The 19,789-nt window shown below is 64.4% G+C and overlaps 3 protein-coding genes across 8 annotated transcripts in view; 1 reads left to right on the forward strand and 2 right to left on the reverse strand.

Annotated features, from left to right (window-relative positions):
* BIN3 (bridging integrator 3) overlaps positions 1-1,210 on the forward strand; it is a 41,988-nt gene extending 40,778 nt beyond the window's left edge. For all 3 annotated transcript variants that reach the window (XM_008249867.4, XM_017338320.3, XM_051836749.2), the window contains one exon: positions 561-1,210. In XM_008249867.4, coding sequence (XP_008248089.1) covers positions 561-707 — 147 coding nt within the window. In that variant the 3' untranslated portion in view covers positions 708-1,210. The remainder of the gene's footprint in view (positions 1-560) is intronic.
* Positions 1,211-1,299: 89 nt separating this feature from the next.
* Positions 1,300-14,369, reverse strand: CCAR2 (cell cycle and apoptosis regulator 2). Of its 4 annotated transcripts, none has more exons than XM_051836735.2 (21): positions 14,318-14,369; positions 12,100-12,195; positions 11,703-11,794; positions 11,377-11,468; positions 11,125-11,239; positions 10,866-10,995; positions 10,616-10,712; positions 6,865-6,984; positions 5,898-6,120; positions 5,701-5,814; positions 5,267-5,430; positions 4,790-4,961; positions 4,496-4,705; positions 4,201-4,419; positions 3,612-3,756; positions 3,447-3,529; positions 3,064-3,210; positions 2,716-2,827; positions 2,446-2,634; positions 2,160-2,365; positions 1,300-2,068 (listed from the first exon to the last, which is right to left on the reverse strand). In XM_051836735.2, exons 2-21 carry the CDS (start codon positions 12,155-12,157, stop codon positions 2,024-2,026), a joined length of 2,733 nt encoding a protein of 910 aa, XP_051692695.1. In that variant the 5' UTR covers positions 12,158-12,195; positions 14,318-14,369; the 3' UTR covers positions 1,300-2,023. The 4 variants fall into 4 exon arrangements, with proteins under 4 accessions (XP_051692695.1, XP_002722459.1, XP_008248091.1 ...); XM_002722413.5 differs by lacking the exon at positions 14,318-14,369 and adding an exon at positions 12,875-13,103; XM_008249869.4 differs by lacking the exon at positions 14,318-14,369 and adding an exon at positions 12,478-12,738 and having other exon boundaries at positions 3,447-3,526.
* Positions 13,591-19,771, reverse strand: C8H8orf58 (chromosome 8 C8orf58 homolog). The gene is made up of 7 exons (XM_051836748.2): positions 17,372-19,771; positions 15,986-16,470; positions 15,552-15,692; positions 15,338-15,446; positions 15,107-15,219; positions 14,807-14,913; positions 13,591-14,420 (listed from the first exon to the last, which is right to left on the reverse strand). Exons 1-7 carry the CDS (start codon positions 17,418-17,420, stop codon positions 14,309-14,311), a joined length of 1,116 nt encoding a protein of 371 aa, XP_051692708.1. The 5' UTR covers positions 17,421-19,771; the 3' UTR covers positions 13,591-14,308.
* Between the last annotated feature and the right edge of the window lie 18 nt (positions 19,772-19,789).

Here is a 19,789-nt window from a genome sequence, read left to right on the forward strand (position 1 = left end):
AGGGCAGTGAGACGCATTTTTCCCACCTGGGCCCGTGGGGCGTGGCGTCCTGCCAGCAGCTGTGCCCTCCCTCTGCCCCTGCCGCGGGGGCCTGGGCTCGGCCAGGCGGCCCTGTCACCGCGCAGCAGGGCAGCCGGCTTGCTTACGCTCCCCCGCACCAGCCTCCTGCCGTTAGTCACTGCACAAGTGAGCATTCCTGGTGACTCAGTGCACAGCGGCCCCCGCCCTGGGGGGACAGCTGTGCTTGAGCCCACCTTGACGGGGCTCCCCCAGGTGCTGCTCACCTGGCCTCCCCAGTGCTGGGCTGTGCATTTCTGCAGTGGACAGGGAGTCCCCTGGCCCTGCGCTTGGCACACTCCCATCAAAGTGCGTGCTGTCGCTCTGTCGGGAGGGGAAACTGAGGCCAGCATGGCCCTCAGCCATTGGGGGAGTGGCCGACAGGGCTCCTCCATAAAGGTTGTGAGAGGCAGCAGCACAGCCTCCGTCCACACCCGCCGCCCCTCGGCCTCCCCAGCTGCTGCCTGCGGGCCCCCTCACCGCCCGGCCCTGGCCTCCCCCAGGTCGTGTACTACTCAGAAATGCATAAAATCTTCGGAGACCTCGCCCGACAGCTTGACCAGCCAGGCCACTCGGACGAGCAGCGGGAGCAGGAGAACGAGGCCAAACTGAGCGAGCTCCGAGCCCTCTCGATCGTGGCCGACGACTGAGCGGGGCCTCCTGGGACGTGTCCATCGCTCTGCTTGCGCTGTCCTGTCCGGCAGCCGTGCGGCACCTGGCGGGCCAGGGAGAGGCAGCCCCTCGACCTGCGGTCTTGGCTCCCTTGAGCCCCAAGCTGGCTGCCACCCCCCAGGCCCAGGTAAGCTGCGTAGGAAAACCCTGGGGGTGTCACGTCCTGAACCGTCCAGTTTGTCCTGGCCTTGGGCAGGAGCCAGCCTCAGCCCTGCTCGCACGGCAGGGCCATCTACCTCCGAAGACCTGCCCACCGTGGGGTGCGCCCGGCCCCTCGCCACTGCGCTCCGCGGGTCCTGACGGCCCCCTGGGCGCCCGAGCACTACAGAGGTGAGCCCCTAAGGGCTGGCATTCGGCCTCCTGTGACTCCCCCAGCAGCGTTCCATCCAGCCCAGGCCTCCACACGAGAGCAGGAGGTTGGTGTCTCACCGGAATATCTGGAATTCTATTTTTTCAAGTAAAGTTTCCAATGAAATAGCCACATCGTTTTGTGCTTGTAAATTAAGGTGAGGCCGGGGAGGGCACACGGGCAAGCCTGGAGTAGGGGAGAGCTACAGCTGACGCGCTTGCTTTGTTTTTGACTTTGGTTTATTTAAAAAACAAAAAGCCAAAAAAAAAAAAAAACCAACTTTATATACAAAGTCAAACAGAAACCACGGATTATGGAAAGGGGTGAGAATTACGGGGGCAAGGGCTGGGCCGGAGCCAATACCACATTCTGAACACAGGAGCCGGGAGGGGTGCTGGTTCCTCCTGGGGTGGCTGCCTGGCCCCCGCAGCCCCGCACCGAGAGCTCTCTGCACAGGCTCCGTCCCTGACGGCCGCGGGAGCCCCTGCCCCCGGGAGCCTGCACCTGGAACCCACAGGCGTCACGCCACGGCCACGGGGGGCTGCTCAGCCGCCCGCCGGGCCCCGCCTCTGCTGCTCAGACCTCGTCACAGACTCCAGCCTGCACCTCCCCTGCCTGAGCTAAACCGGAGAGGGCAGGAGAGAAAGCACAAGACTACCAAGGCCCCAGGAGAATTCCAAGGTTTGGGGGCAAAATGACATTCTAGGGGGTGCAGAAGATGTTGTATTTAGCTGTAACGGGAACTGGGTTCCTCTCACATCCATTCCACGTCGCCCAGGCCCCCGTGCTGATGGCCGCCGTCCCCCGCAGCGGCTGAGCCCAGGGGCAGGGTCAGCCGCCGCTCCTCGGGCTCCCGGGGCCTGCCGCGGCTGCGCTCCCGTACCAACAGGGCTCTGACGCCACCGGGCTCCACGCTGGCCTCCCAGCGTCGCAGCTGCGCCAGTCTCAGTTGCTGGGCGCCGGCTCCTCCCTCTCGACCCAGCCGTCAGCCTGCGGGAGACGGGGAGCAGCGGAGGGGCAGGCGTGGTGGCCGGGGCCGCCGACCCGCTGTCTCCGGGGGCTCCTGAGCCCAGCGCCTCACCTTCTCCACCATGCGCTGCACCTCGAGCTGCAGGGGCGTGAGGCGCCGGCGGAAGTCCTGCAGCAGCCGCTGAAGCTGGGCCCGCTGCCGCTCGGCCGTCCGCGCCGTCTCCTCGGCCTCGGCCAGCCGGCCTCGCAGCTCCTGCATCTCAGCCGCCAGCGTCTTGTTGGTCACTTCGGCGGCTGAGAAGCGGCTATGGCTCTCCTCTAAGGGCAGGAACGCGACAGAGACCGCCGCTCAGTCGGGCCCCGGACCGCGCACGGGGCCCCGAGGCCCGGCCACTCACCCAGCTTCAGCTCCAGCGTGTGGATCTTGTTCTCCAGGTAGAGCCGCCCGCTGTCCTGCTGCTCGGCGCGCTGCAGCAGGCTGCCCACGTTGATGAGGCTGCCATTGTGGGGCACCAGGCCTTCGTGCTCCGCGGGGGCGGCGCCGGCCTCCGCGCCCTTCCCAGGAGGCGGCAGCAGGTCCAGGTTTCCTGGGGTGGGGGTGGAGGTGGGAAGAGGACGTGAGGCCGGGTCTCGGGAGGCGGCGGCGGCCCGCGGGCAGCACGACGTACCGCAGAGCAGCTCCTCGCAGGCCCCGCCGTCCACGCCCTCCTGGCGGCTGTACTGCAGGCTGCGGTACTGGCAGATGTGCTGGGTCACCGCCCTGCTGACCAGCTGCTGGGCCTGCAACACACGGGGAGCAGACACCGCTGATCAGGAGCGGCCCTGCGCGGGCGGGCTACGCCCCCCACCCCCCGTCAGAGTCCCGCCTGGCCTTCTGACCCAGCTCCCTGCTGACGTACCCGGCGCCTGAGAGGCGGCAGCAGAGGTCCCTGCCACCCCCACGGGAGACCCCGCTGGAGTTCCAGGCATCCAGGGCGTGAGCCAGCAGCTGGAAGACCTCCGGCTCTGCCTCCTACCTGCTCTGCGCTGAGCCGGATCCCCAGGGTGAGCAGGATCCTCTCCAAGTCCCGCCGGTGCAGGTAGCCACACCAGTTGGCATCGAAGAAGACGAAAGCAAGGAGGCAGTCCAAGGGGAGCACCGCGGAAGGGTCCAGCTCCTTGGGCTGCGAAGGAAACCGGTGAGCGAGGCTCATGAACCGTCCTCCGGGCGGCTGACTCGGTGCTCACCTACAACTGCGGTACTGTGCCCGTGGGGTAGCTGGGAAACGCTGGGCCTCAGTGCCCTTCTTCCTGTACCCTGGCGCCCACCGTGGGCCAAGAACCACAGCTCTTGCCACGCGCCTCGGGAGAGCAAGTTCCTGGGAGCACCCCCCAGTGGACAGAGCGGGAGAGGCCTCACCATGTCCTGGAGCGAGGAGAACTCCACCTCCGACTGGTTGGAGGCGACGGAGCGCACCTCGGCGTCCTCCAGCTTCGCTCCTGCTACACAAAGCCTCAGCTCACCCGGGGCAGGGGGCACCCCGGGGTCCCGGAGCCCGCACCCGCCGCCCGCCGCCGGCCTCACCGAACTCCTCCTCGCCTTCATCCCGGAGCAGCAGCAGCTCGGGGTCCAGGGCCATCTCGCACAGGTCCTCGGCCGCCTCCGCCCGCGGCTTCTCCTCCTCCTCCCCACCGGCAGGGGGCGGCTTGGGCAGCAGCCCGTCTTCCTTCTGCGGACGCGGCCGGGGGTGAGGCGGCGGCGGCTGCGAGAGCTCAGTGCCACCGTGCCGGCGCCGCCTCAATGCCCGAGACCGGGGCCCCCAGGGCACTCGCCAGCCACCTGGCCGTAGTCCCAGTCCCAGGAGAAACCACATTTACTGGGCAGGTACTCGAGCGAGGAGGAGAGTTGGGTTTTAGAAAAGCTTTTAAAAAACACCCTTAACAAGGAAAATAACTCTCAGGCATTCGAAATGCCGCCCTCTCCTCCCACCCCAGTGCTAACCAGGCCCGAGCCCGGGTCGGGCGCCCTCCCGGAGGCAGATGCCCCTCTGTTCTCTCAGGCACGCTGAGCTGGCGCGGGCCTGGCCTCCCTAGGCCTGCGCCTGCACCTGCGCCAGGTTTCCCAGGAGCGGGGAGTGCTGGCAGCGGTGCCCGGCCCAGGTGAGGGCACTCACCAGGGGGGCGTCGGACTCGGCAGCCGCACCCTCGCTCTGCACCTCCTCCTTCGACTCCTTGGCCGCCGCCTCTTTGGCCGCTTCGTCCTTGGCCGCCTCCTCCTTCTCGGGGTCCGGGGGGGACGCGGCCTTCTCCGGAAGGCTCAGCAGCATCTTGTAAATCCTGTAGCCGAAGTCCCGCTGCAGCATCTCCAGGAACAGCTCGGCCAACACCATCACCTGGGGGCGAGGCGGCAGGGGCTGGAGTGAGTGCTCCCCCGCGCACCACCCCCGACTCCCCAGGCCCGACACCTGCCTCAAAGGAGACCCTTTCTTTGGGCCTCCGGTCCTCCACAATGCCCTGGAGCGACAGGTTCACACAGCCGGGACGTGCGGTGACCGCAGGCTCCAGAGGGGGTGGGGGGGCTTCCGGGAGGTCGGCGTCCGCGTCCTGCTGGGTGCCGGCCTCGGGAGGGTCTGCTGCCTGCTCCGCCGCGGCGGGGGCCTGTTCAGCAGGCTCTGCTTCCTGCAACACCAGCCAGGACGTGAGGCTCAGGGGCGCGGGCTCAGGGCCCCTCCCGCCCCGGCTCCCCCCGAGGCGCAGCCTCACCCCTGACGCCTGCTGGGGCGCGGCGGCTGCCTCTGCAGCTCTCTGCTGGCACTGGGCCTCCCACTCCTCCAGCGTGGGCATGATGCTCCAGACGTCTGGCAGGTACACCACCACCGTGTGCAGCCGCCGAGGCGGGCCCGGCTGCAGGTACTGGAACTCGGCAAAGCGCCACCTGCTCCCGGCGACAGGAGAGAGGCCGTCCTCGCCTTACACACAAGCAGCTGCCACCCTCCCGGGCCAGCTCACAACAGCACAATCCGCGTGCTGCCGTGAGAGACACCGACCTAGCCCTCAAACAGCGGGGAGCCAGAGGTGGCAGCCAGCCCGGGACACTGGCTGGGGCCAGAGCGCACACAGCCCTGGTCGGGCTTAGGCCCCAGCCCTGCACCTGTGCGGCAGCTGCAGGGGAGGGAGGCAGGCAGGCATGGGAGAGCGCAGGCCCCGCCCTCGGGCTCGGGCTCAGGCAAGGCCACTCACCACTTGGTGCAGGTGCTCAAGTCGATGCCAGTCTGGGCCTGTGCACAGCGGATGGCCGTGCGCACCAGCACCTGCGGGTCGGCCTGGGGGTCGAGGCCGTCCAGGGAGGGAGACCACTCACCCCCCACCAGCACTGCCTCTTCTTCTTTCCGGCCCAGCAAGAACTACAAAAAGAGAGGAGGGATGGGAGACACAGGCCCACTTCCCTGGCTCTCCCTCACCGCACCACCCAGGAGTGAAGGCACAGGCAGTAGTGACGAGTCCTCCACACAAGGGGGCGCTCTGCTCTCACAAGGGAGGACAACCCTGAGGGGAGCTGTCCCCCTGGGTAGGAGCCTGGGTTCTCCAGGTTACGGACCAGACCTGAGCTGCCAGCTGCCGAGAGCCTGGCAGGCGCTAGACGTCATCAGTCAATTTCACACTCCAGCTCCCACCTTAATCTGCTTCAGAGGATGTTCCGGCGTCTCCCTTGGCTCAGCCATGTCATCCACAAATTGCAGGCAGCAGCGGTACAGTTCCTCTAAGCCCGGGGAGGAGAGCAGCAGGACCTGGGTGGGGGCGGCACGCAGGAGACTCAGCACCTTCCCCAGCCCCCAGCGATGGGGCAGAGGGGCGGGCGCGGTCCATCTACCTTGGAGCTGTAGGCGGCGGCGCTGTCGGCAGGGCTGGGCTCCGCAGCCGGCTCCGGAGCTGCCGCCGCCTCTGCAGAGACCTGGATCCGGCTCGGGTGGTGGAGGGGGAAGGGCTGGCTCAGAGGGAAAGCCGCCAGCCAGCTCAGGTGCACGCACAGGAAGTCGGACGGCACCAGGAGGCTGCGGTACCGGCGCTGGAGTTCTAGGAAGTCGCAGCTGGGGCTGCAAGACACAAGGGTTCCACACTCGGGGCCCGCGCGTCGGAGAAGGGACGGGCAAGCCGATCTGTCCCAGAACTGCCGAGGGCACCTCAAAAGACCAACGCTGATCAGATCTCGTCTCAGATCAGGTCAAAGCAAGTCAAACCGGGCAGGGGCGGGGGACGGACAGTACACGGCAGAAACTGCCGTCTGGATTTATAAGAACGTACAAAGTCCATAACCAGAAGTCCAAAAGCCTAAGCCAAAACTGGGAAAACTGACGCCAACAGCAACAAGAATGTAAGACTTAAAAGCCCATGAAAACAGGCTCCATCTTATTTATAGTTAAAGCGAATCAGAGTATCAGGCTTCACCCGTTAGACTGACAAAGATGAAAACGTCTGAAGGCACGTGGCGGCAGCTGTCCACAGGGACGCAGGCTGGGCTCCTGGAGGAGCGTGAGACGGGCCCTGGTCTCAGTGAGGTGCTCTGCACTTGCGCACACAGGGACAACGGTTACAACAGGATGCAGGATGACTAGATGCAAACCGGAAACAATGAACTTGATCTAACGTTACCGTGGGACAAACTCTAAGCTCTAGTAGGCAAAGCAGCAAAGCACCGAACAGTATGTAGAACAGGCTTCCACTGCTCTTGTGCCTTTTTACAAAGGGCTGTCAGAACTCACAGGCATGGGCTGGGCCTCCCTGACACAAGAACCGTTAGCAGCCCAAGCTCGGGCCCCGCCCCCAGCTCTGCCACTCACCTGTCCACTGTGTAGGGAGTGAGGTGGACCCGGTAGGGAGGCAGGTCATGCCTTGGTTTCTTAGCACCCCAAGGCTCTCCACCAGCCCGCTGTTTGCGTTTCTTGGAGTCGTGGTCATCGCTGGAGGTTCATCATCGCCAGGAGTAAGAAACCACACTGTCATTTATGCATTCAGTACACACTCGTCTACAAAGAAAGAGCTGCAGACGACGTGAGCCCCCAACACTGAAGAGAGGGAGAGAGCAGCCGTGCCAACAGCCACAGGACGGATCGTCACCAAGACGTCCATGTGGGCGTCTTAACTCTAACTGCCCAAAAAATGCTCGCGGTTAGCAAAGAGCCCAGCGTGCAATGCTTCATATATAGTAGGCCTCTGCTGTGCAAAACAAAAGCTTGAAAAGACTGAAATAAAATATTAATGGTGGATGCATTGATAGGCTTATAATTTTCTTGTATTTCTCTGAACTTGATTAATCATCTGTGGTTAACATAAAATTGTTTTTAAATAAGGAAAACAACGTAAGTGGCTTTTGTTTTCTACCAAATGACACGTTTACAGGAACATGCTATAGGGTCCATAAGGAAATATTTCTTAGCAACAAACTCTTAGCAGGACACATCCAGAGGCTCAAAGCTTTGGCTCCGGTACTTCTACTCTTGGAGACTGATTTCCGAGAGGAATCTCAGCTCTCAGGGGTAGCTGGTGGCCACAGGCCTGGCTGGGAAGGGCCCACTCCATCCCAGGCCTGCAGCTGGGAGCCTGCCCCTCCTCACTTACCTCCCCACTGATAACAGAATTGCTTAAGAGGAATTAGCAAAAACTAACCAAAAACACAAAATAACGAGAATAAAACCATTTTCTGAAGCACTCATTTTAGAAAGCAGCAAACCTCAACGAGGAGAAAATACTTGCAAAACGTTGCCTGATCAAGGCATTCTATGGAAAAATATGGGAGCTAGGAAGAGGGGGGCGCAGAAGGAAAAAATATATCACAAGAAAGTTAACTCGAGAGAAAGCTGGGCCAGCGCTGCACACAGCGGGTAAAGCCACCGCCTGCAGTGCTGGCAGCCCACGTGGGCACCCACGCAAATCCTGGCTGCTGCGCTTCCCACCCAGCTCCTTGCTAAAGGCCTGGGAAAGCAGTGGAGGACGGCTCAAGTGCTTAGGCCCCTGCCACCTCCACAGGACACCGGGCAGCAGCTCCTGGCTCCCGCCTTCGGCCTGGCCCAGCCCCAGCCAGTATGGCCATCTGGGGAGTGAACCAGCAGAAGGAAGATCTCTGTCTCTCCTTCCAACTCTGCCTTCCAAGTAAATAAAGAAAGAAAACCACAAACATACCCAGCAACACCTGAAGGTCTGTAGTTAATAAAACAATCATGAGAATTATGCTGCAAATATGGGAACGATATTTACAACTGCACAAAGATAACACAACTGCAGAGGACGTGCACAGCCACAACCAGCAACACAGAAACACAGCAGCGAGCGACTTCCCTCCCCAGAATTCCTTCTGAAGCTCCCCAACACCTGCCTGTTAGTGAGCGGGAACTACGCGCTCTGGTTACTCTGACCTTACGTAACAGTGCCTGCTACCTGGTGCATCTCCAGGAATCACTCACCATACAGTGTTCTATCACCGATGCAGGACAAACAGAACGAGAAGGCGCCGGGCCCGCATCACGCCAGACCGGGGAGAGGAGGCCAGCCCACCACAGGAGGAATAAAAGCGCCGGCAGCTGTTCACGCCCCGGCGACCGAGCCGGTCAACGTTCACCAGACGCTCTATTTCTGCTTTCCTCTTAGACGAACCGGGGCCGCTTTCCTGTTCACTGCCCCCGAGTGACCAGGCCAGCCACAGCGACACGAGGTCTCTGCTCTCACCTCCCCACACAGAAGCATCTGCATCCGGGCACAGCCTGCTGCTCCCCCAGCAGACGTCACTGCGTCTGTCTTGCAAGGCAGGAAGTGTCCCCCAGCCGTTCTGACAACTGCTCGTGAGGAACCGCCGTCAACCTCTAGTCATCCTGCGCCGCCCGATCATGCGGCGTCCACGGCACGGTCAGGCAGCACCCCAGTGCGAACACCCCTGCAGCCACAGCCACGCAAACGAGCCAGATGCGCCCTGCCTAAAACCTCGGCAGCTCAGCAGGCGTGGCCCACGCAGACATGGCTCCCTGCGCGCCAAAACCTCAGCACCCGTGCACGCCACCGTGGCCAGGCCCTTCCTAAAGTAACGGCCCCCCGGGGGCCCCCATCTCCACCCACCCCCTCCTCAACTGCAAGTCCCCTCTCCCGCCTGACAGCGCCGTCTCCCTCCACCCGTCATACTTCCTTTTCCCGCGAGCTGTGACATGGCAGCACGATGGCCAGCAGGCCCTACGCGGGCCTTGGCGTCTCCAGGACAATCAAATCCAACAGACGGGATGGAGAACCTGAACGTGAACCTGCTGCAGAGCGCACCGTGGCCACGGAGCTCTACGCTGGCCACACCACCACCAGTACTTGTGCGGTGACTGCAATGAAGCCGCCTTTCATAGACACAGGCGAGGCTCGAAGCCCAGGGAGAGGCCCAGGACGGGAGACAGCTGTGTGCAGCAGGCATCAGAGGCCGCGCACGGGACCAGGTGCCGGAGCAGACACCATGCGAAAACCAGAGCTCAAGCACCGGCTGCCGGGGAGGTGGGCGCATCACGGTAGCCCAGCCCCTCGGGACACGGCCGCGGGTTCCCACCGCCAGCCTCGCCACGCGACAACCTACAGCCGTGTGGGACAGCGGCTCCCTGCTCTGACCAGCTCACACTCCACAGGAGAGCTCCAACAGCACGAGGGAGCCTTCCGGACGTCCCGACCTGAACAGGGGTGAGGGCAGCGTGGGACTTTCCATTTGTCAAAATCGTCCGGCTGGGATTCGTGCTCTGCCATCTACAGAAATCTCACCTTACAACCATCACGCAGGGGCAGTGGGCAGATGTGACACACGCGGAGCGGGGCGACGGCGGGTGGGGGCGCAGCGTGCCTTCCTGTTTACTTTGCACTGACTGACACCTTGCCCCATAAAACGTGAAGAGGAACACACACACACGACCAGGCTGCGTCTCAGACTAGACACAGGGGCCTGCACAGAGCTCGAGAACTGGAGCTCAAAGTCAGTTTACTGTGGTACAAACTCATTTTGAAATCCGCGCACAGCTTATTTACAGCACTCCTTTTTCGTGAACTTTCTGAAGATTCCTAGAGTATACAAGGATTTCAGACAGGGTACAGGACACGTGACCCGGAAAGAGGACAGCTGGCCTGCTCCTGTGCAGGTCCCTGACGCTGCCACGCAGCCCAGGGCCAGCCAGCAGGGCCCCATGCCTGCTCCACAGACAGCCAAGAGAGCTGTGTCCAAGCCCGAGGCAGGGCCACGTGCCCACCGTCACACACACTAACCACCTGGTGCACGCGGGAGACACTTCAGTGCTACCTTCCTTCACACCTTAGCGTTCTCCTGACAATTTTCATTCTTGGCATCTCAGTCTTAAGGGCCAAGAACCGAAGTCATGTATTGAAAACACACCTCAACGTGACATCTGGAAAGATGAACTGTGTCAAACCCCTACTGAGCCGGTGTGTAAAGTTCCCACCTGTGCATACACAGCTCAGCGCCTGCCTACTTCATAACACAGCTAGGACCTAGCTGCAAAAAAAAGAACGCTAGCACCAACAGGTAGCGCAGGGGCACCGCTCCTAAGGGCAGACCAACCTTACCTTCGGCCCTGATCCAGCCGTCCGTGCGGGCCCCTGGCGGGAAAGCGGTTCAGGTGGCTCAGGTGGAGCGTGTGGGATGTCTGGAAGAGACTCAGCGCTGCAGAAAGGAAACGCCAGTGACTGCAGAACCCTAAACACCCGCCAGCGTGCCCCCCCTTTCTTCCAGGGCCCCAAAGTGCCCACTTCTGTCCCTAGAGCAGCCCAAGTGCCCCGTGAGGCCCGCCCCAGCGTCCACGCCGCTGGCACTCACGCTTCTGAGGAAAGAGGGGAGGAATCCGATGAGGCTGGAAGATCAACTGGGGCTGAGCTCCCAGAATCCCTTGCTTCTGGCCCAGGGCTGCCACGTGCAGAAGGGGAGGTGCTGGGGACTTCAGCAGGGGCTGCGGGACAGGAGCCAGGCAACTCAGGACCCCACGGCTGCTGCACCCACTCGCTCGGAGAGATGCAGCCCATCCCTCGGCCCCCGCCTCCCTCCCCACCGCACACGCTCGGGGGAGACGCATGAGTACCTGGTTGGAGAGCGTCTGCACCTTGACGGCGTTCCAGGGCACCGCCTGGCCGGGGTTGTACGCCGCCTTCACCAGCACCTTCTCACCCAGCTGGGGCAGCCGGCCCTTCACCACGCTGCAGCACACAGGCCCCATGAGCAGCGCCGCCCGGGCCCTTGCAAGGCCCTTCCCATCGGCCCGTCGGGATGTCTCCCACCTTGCGTGGTGCCCCCTGCCAGCGGGCTGCCGGCACAGAGGCCAGCCTCAGCCTACCTCAGCTGGAAGAAGACCTCTTCGTCCACCACCCCGAAGTAGTCGTGCAAGCTGGTAACGATGCCGGTGAAGACCCGCTGCTTCTCCCCGCCCTGGAAGAGAGGGCTGTGAACAGGGAGCCCCCAGATCCACAGAGGCGTGGTCATGCAGAGAGCCTGCCCTGCACACGGGACAACAAGCTGGCCCTGGGCTCAGGAGCTGCTTCTGGGAGTTCCTGTTCTTTCCGAACTCCAAAAGGCACCCCAGTGCCAGAAACTCAGACTCGCCAGTCTAAGACGTGAACTGCACCAGGTCGGGGTTGGGAATGCTGGGGCAGCCCAACCTACCTGCAGGTGCCGGGCATTCTGGGACAAGTCTGTGGCCACAGGAGGAGTGAGCAGACCAGGAGGAGGGCCCAGAAGCGACGTGGAGGCCGCGCCTAAGGGGACAGAGGAACAATCTCCAGCAAGTCCACGCGCCACATGATGCCCGGGAGTTAGCTGGGGGATGCGGAGACCCCGGGAGGGCTCGCGGGCTCCGGCCAGCTCCTCCTCAGGGCTTCCCAGGCCATCCCCACGGGCGCCTCTTCTTTCCCTGGGAGATATTTGCAGCCAAGCGCAAAGGAAACTAACCGGAGCGCACCAGCAAACCCAGCAGCCATACTTCTGGAAAGGAGCCCCCCACCCCCGCCCCCCGCCGCCCGGAGGTCCCAGCCTGAGCCCAGGTAAGGGAGACAGGCATCACCTGAGAAGCTGCGGCCCCCCGGCAGCGGGCTGATCCGCTGGCGCTTAAACTGGGACATGGGGAAGGCGGTCCTCTCTCTGAGTCTCGGGGGGAAACCTGCAATGGGAAGAGAAGTGGGTGCACCGCTCGGACAGCCAACGTCCCAGGAAGCGGAGCATCGGGAGCCTGGGAATGAATGGAGGAGGCGGACGGCAGGGCGCGAGCAGCAGCAGGAAATGAAGTCAGCGGTGACAGCGCGCCCGCTGCCCGCACGGCCGGCGGCAGGTGCCCCTGCCCCGCCGGCTCGCGGAGACAGAACCCACCCTCCCAGACAACGCCAGGAGACCCGCCAAACCGGGGACGCACCGCACCCGGCGCTCCCCGCACGGGGCCACCCACCCCCGGAGCGGCCGGCGGCCGGGACGACAGCCATTCATTCAGAAACAGCCGCCGACACGCCGCTCCGCGCCGGGCCCGGGAAAATGGAGGCGGCGGCCGGCGTGGGCCCGCTCCCCGGAAGCCCGGCCCGCTGTCCCCGCGGCCTCGCGTGCCCGCCTCCGCCGCGTCTCCCGGGCCGACCAGCCCACCGCGGGAGGACGACGGCGCGAGCTTCCTCTTCCTCCTCCGCCCGCCCCCGGGGCCGAGGCCGTTGCCAGGGAAACGGGACGTGCACTGCGAGGGGGGCTCGGCCCCTTCCGCGCCCCCGGGGCAGCTCCGCCGCCCGGCCCTACGCGGCCCCTCGGCCGACGACGAGGCCCAACGGCAGAGGGGCGGCTGGTGGGGCGCCCCGACCCACCTGCGGGCCAGGGCCGCAACACCGGGGGGACAAAGGCACCCGGAACCGCCGCCGCTGCCGCCGCCGCCGCCGGAAGCGCCGCGCCGGAAGCGCGACCACTGGTCGGAAGCTGCCACTCTTCCGGATATGGTCCCTCCCCCGTCTGCGCCGACCTCTCCCTGCCCCCCACGCCGGCCTGCCATCCCGCGGCCGCGGCGGAGCGGAAGTGCGCCTTCGGGATCGGCTGCGCGTTGGGAAGCCGCCGCCTCGGCGGTGTCCCCGCCTAAGCGTTCCCCTTGGAAAAGGAAGCCTCGGAGCATCGGTTCCTGGTCCCGACGCGGCTGGGGCCAAAGCGCGAGGGGCTCGCACCCCCTTCCCCTCGCAGCCCCATGGCTGCAGCATGGAGAGGAGAAGCCTGAGAAGCAGCCGTTTCTAGTCGTCATTCCTAGGCCTGACTCAAGCCAACGACCCCCGCCCCTACCCTAGACCGTCCATTGACCGCGCCCATGGCGGGGTGGGGAGGGGGAGGAGGTTAGCAGGTCAGGACTAAGTCCCTAATGCTCAAATGCGACGCCTCAGAGACCTGGGTAAAATAACCTGCCCAAACCCTGGCCGGGAAACTGGCCATTTTAGTCCCCGTTAGCGGCCCCGATCCCCCTGGGCTCCCAGTTACTAGCCCCATCCAACTCCCTCCGGCACCCGCACCCTCGCTCTCCCCGTCATTTAACATCCACAAGGCACTTTGAGGCGGTTTAATCTCACTTGATCCTCATTACAAGACTGTGAGGTAGGTAGGGCTGGCATCACCCCGAGTGGGAGGCTGTGGCTCAGAGATCTGTCGCCGTGGGCCTCTGCTTTCAGCTCTGACGTGGTAAAGCCAGCAAGGAGCAGAGCAACCGAGAACTTCGACGTCCCGCGTGGTCCCAGACCCTCCCCGCTCAGGGTGCCCTGCTCCAGGGGCAAGACGCAACGCAGGGCGCAGACAAGCCAAAGCTGTCCCCTGGCCCCCGTGCAGGTGCAAGGACGCAAGTCGGTATCGGATCAGCTCACTGCCGTCTGGAGGTCAGTTCTTTCACAGCTCAGAAGGGCCAGAGGACCAGCGCTTGGGACGCATGATTCCAGCACAAGTGGTTGGGTCCAGCCAGTTGACACCACTGACGGCCCAGCAAAGACTGATAGATTATTGTGCATACACACAGCTGCAACGTGCTGGGCCCAGACGCATGCCACCGGCACCTGATAAATAAGTTCGTTCTCACGGTCTAAGCCGGGAGCTTCTGGCAAAGAGGGGGAGGCCTGGAGCCGCTGCGAGCTGTTGGCGGGAGAAAGACTCAGCCCTGAGCCCAGAGACAAGAACAGGCGGCGGCAGCCGATCCTTGGCAGTGCAGAGAAAGCAGCAGCGGGACCAAGGGCCAGGGAGGCTCCACCCGGGATCACCAGGTGCCCCAGGAGGGCTCAACATACAGAAAGGTTTTTGGCTCGTTGCTTCTTAGCCACTGAGGATGGCATATAGGTGTTCCGGTGGGGGTGGTACTGAGGCCCTTCAGGGAGGTCCCTAGACCCAGTCCTGTCAAAGAGAAGAGAAGAATCGAGGCTGGAAGAACCAAAGGAGTTGGGGTAGCATTGCTTAGCTTCGGTGCAAAATACAGACATCCCATTAGTTCCCCAGGGAGAACCGTTCAGTAGGACACACACACACTCCAGCATGGTCCACTCTGCCCACTGTGGAATCCTTTTTACCTCCCCCTTGCCCCGCCCACAGACCCAGGGAGGTGGCATAAATTTCAGCGGCAGGGGGGTGGGGGTTAAGATGAGGTGACTTCCCATATTCTGGTCCTGAGTACGTCACTGACTCACCCTGTGCGCTTTGGGAAAGCCACTGCCCTCAACCCCACACAGTCTCCAGTCTCCTCCCCCTCCCCCTGCCTCACCCAGGATGGGCACGGGACCCACCTTGACCCAGAACCACCAGGAAGGGCAAGGGGCTCCGGGTGTCGGGGGTTCCTCCAGCGGAGCCGGTTGAGCAAGACCTTGACCTTGTCCCAATGGGAGATGTCTCGCTGAGCAGAGGGCAAGGAGTCACCACAGAGCCCTCCCCCCCCACACACACCCCCAACAGAGCTCCCAGAGACAGCCACCAGCACAAGTCGTGGGCTGCAAACAGGAATCCCGTTGTTTGCTCGGGGTCTCTGGCCTCCGACCACCCCCAGCCCGGCCCACCCTACCACCTGCCCGCATGTAGCCACCAGCTACCTTATGTCCCTGAGAGGATGGGGAGTTAGCTGGCTCCACGGGGGCCTCCGGCAGCCTGGGAGGGTTGGCAGTGGGCACCCACACCTTTGGGGGTAAAGCGGCCTCCGCCCCTTCTGAGAGAGAATCAGGTAAGCCAGGGCCAGGAACAAGGAGCCACCCCTCGAGCTGTGGTTCGGGATCTTCTAGTGGGATGAGGAGCAGGACACAGAGGGTGACACAGCTGCGCCTCACCTGCCTGCCGTGTCTGGTGCAGCAGCTCCCACGGCCCCTGCACCCCGCTTCCCAGGCTGTCCGAGGAGAGAGGTGCAGGAGCCAGGGCCGACTCCTCCCCCTCGGGATCCTGTGTGCAGAAGAGGCAGGGTAATCAGGGCCGGGACGGAAGGGGCCGCTGCTGTCCCACCTCCGCCTCCCTTGCTCACTGAGTGCCCAGCTGGGACTCACTCACCCCGGGGAGCCTCTGGCTCCACAGCTGTAGGTAAAGCTGCTGGAGCCTGGCCAGCTGCTCCAGCACCAGGCACAGGTGTTCCAGGTAGCGAAGACCCTGCCCTGGGAGGCAGGCCCACGTTCCAGGCTCCAACTGCGCCACCTGTGGGAACACAGCCGGGTAGAGACCACTCGGCTCCCCAGCCGCCCACCTGCTCAGCCAGCCGGCAAGGGCGGAGTGGCGGGCAGAGGAGGAACACACAGCCAGCTGGGCGTGGCGCCAGGCAGGTCTCATACCTGCCCACCCCCTCTGCGGGGGTGCTACACACAGCTGGGAGTGGAGCGAGGCCAGAAGCCGTCAATTAGAGACAAGCACTGCCCCACCCCGAGAGAGCTCCAGGGAGAAGGGGAGGGGGTTAGGAGTCCCCACCTGCCCCCCTGCACCGGGACACTCACCACCTCTTCTTCTAGGCCTGCCTCTGGGTCGGTTTCTGCCCCAGTGCACTCCTGTTCTGTTGCTTCAAAAAGGTACACGCCACACTCAGGCTTGCCTGGTGGCTGCGGGGAGTCGCGCTGTCCTGCCAAGTCGGCAGGGGGAGGTGGGAGGCGGCGGGAGCGCTCCAACACCTGCTGCAGCTTCTGGCTGGCCAGCGTCCGGCCTCGCCGGGCGGGGGGCTCAGCGCTCCCGGCGGGCTCCAAGTCCAGAGAGTCCTGAGAAGAGGCAGGCAAGGTGGCCAGGGGGCTGTCCCCCACTGCCATCTCCACTCCCGAGTCCCGGGAGGCCAGTTTGAGAAGGGGCACCTGCCGCCGCAGGGCGCTCAGGTCGCCATCTCCCTTCCAGGAGCCCGAGGAGCGCGCGGGAGTAGCCTCTGCGATCCGGCGGTAGGTGCTGGCGACTCCCGGCGCTACGCAGCCACGTGCCAGGCCCTCCGCTGCCCCATCTGCAAATAGAATGAGCACCGCGCTAGGCGGGCGGTCCTCACTGCCCCCAGCATTCCCGGCGCCGGGAGGGGCGTCCTGTGCTGGGGGGAGGGCACCTGGCAGCCGGCCCCGCCCCCGGATCTGCGGCGCTTCTGAGGAGACATCCGAAGGGGTTGCCCTCACCGCAGGGATGTCAGCCGCAGGAGCCCCCTTGGCGATGTGGGGTGGCCACCCAGCTCCCTTGATGGCCACGCCTTCTGCGCCCCCCACCACCTCCAAAGTCGCCTGGAAACTCCAAGTCAAGGAGGGAGCAGGGCAAGTCTGGGATCCAATCTGCCCTCCGTGAGGATGCAAGAGAGGGTCTGTCCCTCCCGAGAGGCAGTGGTGAAAACAGCTACAGCCACCACTTCTTCGGTGGACCCAGAAACACTGGGGATTGGGGCAAGGACAAGCGAGGTGGAAGGAAGAGGAACCTGGCGCAGGCAGCAGGAACCCCAGGGACTGTCACCTGTGCACCAGGCCCCCCTCCGGGGGTGGTGCCCAGACCGGGCTGCCCACATCTCCCTGCCCGGCGCGCGGCACCAGGTGCCACCCGCGCCCCCTCCGGGCGCGGCGGCCTGTGGACTAGCAGGGAGGGGTCCGCCGCCGTGCGGGGCTTCGCGGAGCTGCCGGCCGCGGCGGGGTGGGGCGGGGTGGGGCGGGACGGCGGATCCAGACCTCCTCCCGCGCATGGGGAGGCTCCAGGTCGGGCGCGAGCGGGAAGCGGACTCGGGGGAAGCGGGGGTAGCGTTGGCGACCGGTTTCATGCCCAGACCCGGAGGGGCTCCGCCGTGCGAGGCGTTCCCAGCCCAATCACTCGGCCCCTCCGAACCGGGAACGCGGAGAGGCTGCCCCTGCCCGAGTGCGAGAGGGGCGACTCACCCCGGCCGCCAAGCGGCTCCACGCCGTACACGCGCCGCCGGCCCCGCATGGCCCGCTCCGGGGTCCCGGCGCTCGCCCAGGCGGTGCCCGCCGCGTCCCCGCCGAGCGCCGGGACCGGGAGCGGCCCCCGGACACTCCCAGCGGGGGAGGGGCACGCAGGTGCGCGCGCGCAGGCGGGCGGGGTGGTCCGGGCCGCGAGCCGGATAGCACCTCCCTGCCCCGTCTCCACCGCGTCCCACCAGTGCCGGCTGGGGCTACCGTAAGGGCCCGCCGCGCCGCCCCTCTCGCCGGGCGCTTCCTGCCGCGCGCGCAAGCCCGGGAGGAAATGGGAAGAGAGCGTTGCCAGGCTCCCAGCGGCGGCGGAGGGGAAGGAAGGGGATGCTGCCTGCCTGGGGGGGCCTTTCACTCCGTGCCTGGCCTTGCCTCTTCCAAAGTTGGGCGCGGGGGCTGGGGGAGAAGCGTGCAGCGCGGGGAGTAGCCTGGAGGCCGCAGGAGGGGGCCCGTGTCTCCCTAGGATGCTGCTGCCACTGCTTCCTGGTTTTAAATGGAGCCCAGGCAGGTAAACCACCAGGTGACCAGCCAGGGACTGGTGGCCTCTGAGCTCGCTCTCCCTGGACGAGGGTCAGGGCTGGGGAACCCTAACGGGGCCGAATGCCCTGGAGACAGCTAAGGGAGCAGGTGGACGTGCAAACTTGCACCTGGGCCTCTGGGGGGCGGGACTGGGGCCCCGGGGACCAGTGGCTGTTCACTCACTAGGAGGGAGAAGCCAATCTGCCTCACTCTGCACCCTCCTGGGGCCCTCCAACCGGACACACCCTCCCCGCCCCGCCCCCAGCGTTCAGCAGAGACCCACAAACCACCAGTTAGTTTCTGTGCCCTGTTGCTGGTGACATGGGGAGACTGTGGCCCAAAGCCACGCCCCAGGCAGGCAGGAGAGCCAAGAGCCTGAACCGCCTGCAAGCCCTGGTCCAACTCCACCCCCCCCTTCCCCACCGTCAGAGGGAAACCAAGAATGCCGGCTTGGCAGGAAGCGCTTTCCATCAGCCCAGGAGGCGGGCCGTGCAGCATCAAACCCCCAGCCATGCCGAACCCCAGCTCTGCCCTCCCTGGGTAGGAAGTGAGGCGGCCTGGGGGCCCCGGTGAGAGGGCGGGGAGGTGCAGGGAGGCAGCCCACGCGAATCCCGTCCCGAGTCTGCAGAACGTGGGTCTCTGCGGTGACTCCGGGACAAGAATGCATCTAGAAACAGGAAGCCAGGCCAGCAGGAATGCGGTGTCTCAGCACAAGCTTTGTGTGTGGCTCCCAAGGACTCCCCCACCCACGACCCGACACAGGCTCCCCTCCCAACACCAGCGCCAGCTCAGGGCCACCCTGACACGGGGGCTGCGCACTTCCCAGCTTCCCTGCCACTTGCATTCTGCTGCCCTGGACTGGCATCCTGTGCCAAGCCTCCGCCAAGTAGAGGGCTCCATGGCCCTGCGTGCCTGCAGCATCTACCAGCCTCTGAGCCACGCAGGAGGAATGGGAGGGGCGGCACAGCCACCCACCCCTCGCTGCACACCTGGCCAAGTGAGCAGCTGCCCCGAGTTCCTGACCAAGAAGGCAGTGGCCTGGGGCCAGCCATGCCTAGGAGCCCCTGCACTCCCCATGGGGAAGTCCCAGCTCCAGGAAGCAGGTTTCCTGCAAGCTTGGCGCTTAGCATGGCCCTGGGAGGAGGCAGGACAAAGCCAAGAGCAGCTGGAGAGGGCCGGGGGCCGGGCTGACCTCCCTTGGTGGCCGGCAGGAGCTGTGGCTTTTCCCTTGACCACCTGTGTCCTCCCCAAAGTCCACAGCCCCCTGGATGCCAGCTTCACAGGCAGCCTCACTCCCGACCTGTCCTTGTCCTGCATAGCATCAGCCCACCCCTTCCAATCTGTCAGATCCCCACTTACAGTTGTCAAGGTGAAGTTCAAACCCCTGGCAGTCTGTCATTGACCATGATGCCCAGCCCATCACCAAGTGTGCCGGTGGATCAGTGGGAACCTCCTCGCCATAGGCAGCACCTGGCACTAGGTGGCGCCAAAGAGGCTGCCCCATTTCTGCCCAAGACTCTAGCCAGACTCCCCAGCAGGCCGGCCGCCTTGATCTTCCCCATAAAAATAAAGGCTGGTCCTCAGGCAGCCATCCAGGCAAAAGTTGAGACGATGATATCAAGGTGTAAATTATATCACCAGGTGCCTGAGGAGGCAACACAGTGGGTGCCAAGATCCCCTCCAAAGGCAGCCAGATAAGCACCAAGCTGCCACCAGCACTGGCTTTGATCTTTCCTGTGAGAACAGGGCTGGGGCTGCTGCACCGGCCTCTGGATCCAGGACAGGTACCCCCAGGCCAGGCCCCAGGGGTTGGGGGGCTTTGGGGGCTCTGCTACTTCCATCCCAGGC

The sequence above is a fragment of the Oryctolagus cuniculus genome, chromosome 8 (genome assembly GCF_964237555.1).
Source record: "Oryctolagus cuniculus chromosome 8, mOryCun1.1, whole genome shotgun sequence".
Taxonomy (NCBI): domain Eukaryota; kingdom Metazoa; phylum Chordata; class Mammalia; order Lagomorpha; family Leporidae; genus Oryctolagus; species Oryctolagus cuniculus.

Excerpts from the sequence above, each read along its gene's own strand:
- CCAR2 (XM_017338318.3), bottom strand. The coding sequence starts at position 12,511 with ATGGCTGTCGTCCCGGCCGCCGGCCGCTCCGGGG. Across the intron at positions 11,795-12,099 it reads GGGGGGCCGCAGCTTCTCAG|GCGCGGCCTCCACGTCGCTT; the intron begins GTGATGCCTGTC and ends CTGTCCCCTTAG. Across the intron at positions 4,962-5,266 it reads TTGAGCACCTGCACCAAGTG|GTGGCGCTTTGCCGAGTTCC; the intron begins GTGAGTGGCCTT and ends CGCCGGGAGCAG.
- C8H8orf58 (XM_051836748.2), bottom strand. The coding sequence starts at position 17,420 with ATGCGGGGCCGGCGGCGCGTGTACGGCGTGGAGCCGCTTGGCGGCCGG. Across the intron at positions 15,693-15,985 it reads CAGGCCTAGAAGAAGAGGTG|GTGGCGCAGTTGGAGCCTGG; the intron begins GTGAGTGTCCCG and ends GTGTTCCCACAG. Across the intron at positions 14,421-14,806 it reads CCTGGTGGTTCTGGGTCAAG|GACTGGGTCTAGGGACCTCC; the intron begins GTGGGTCCCGTG and ends TCTCTTTGACAG.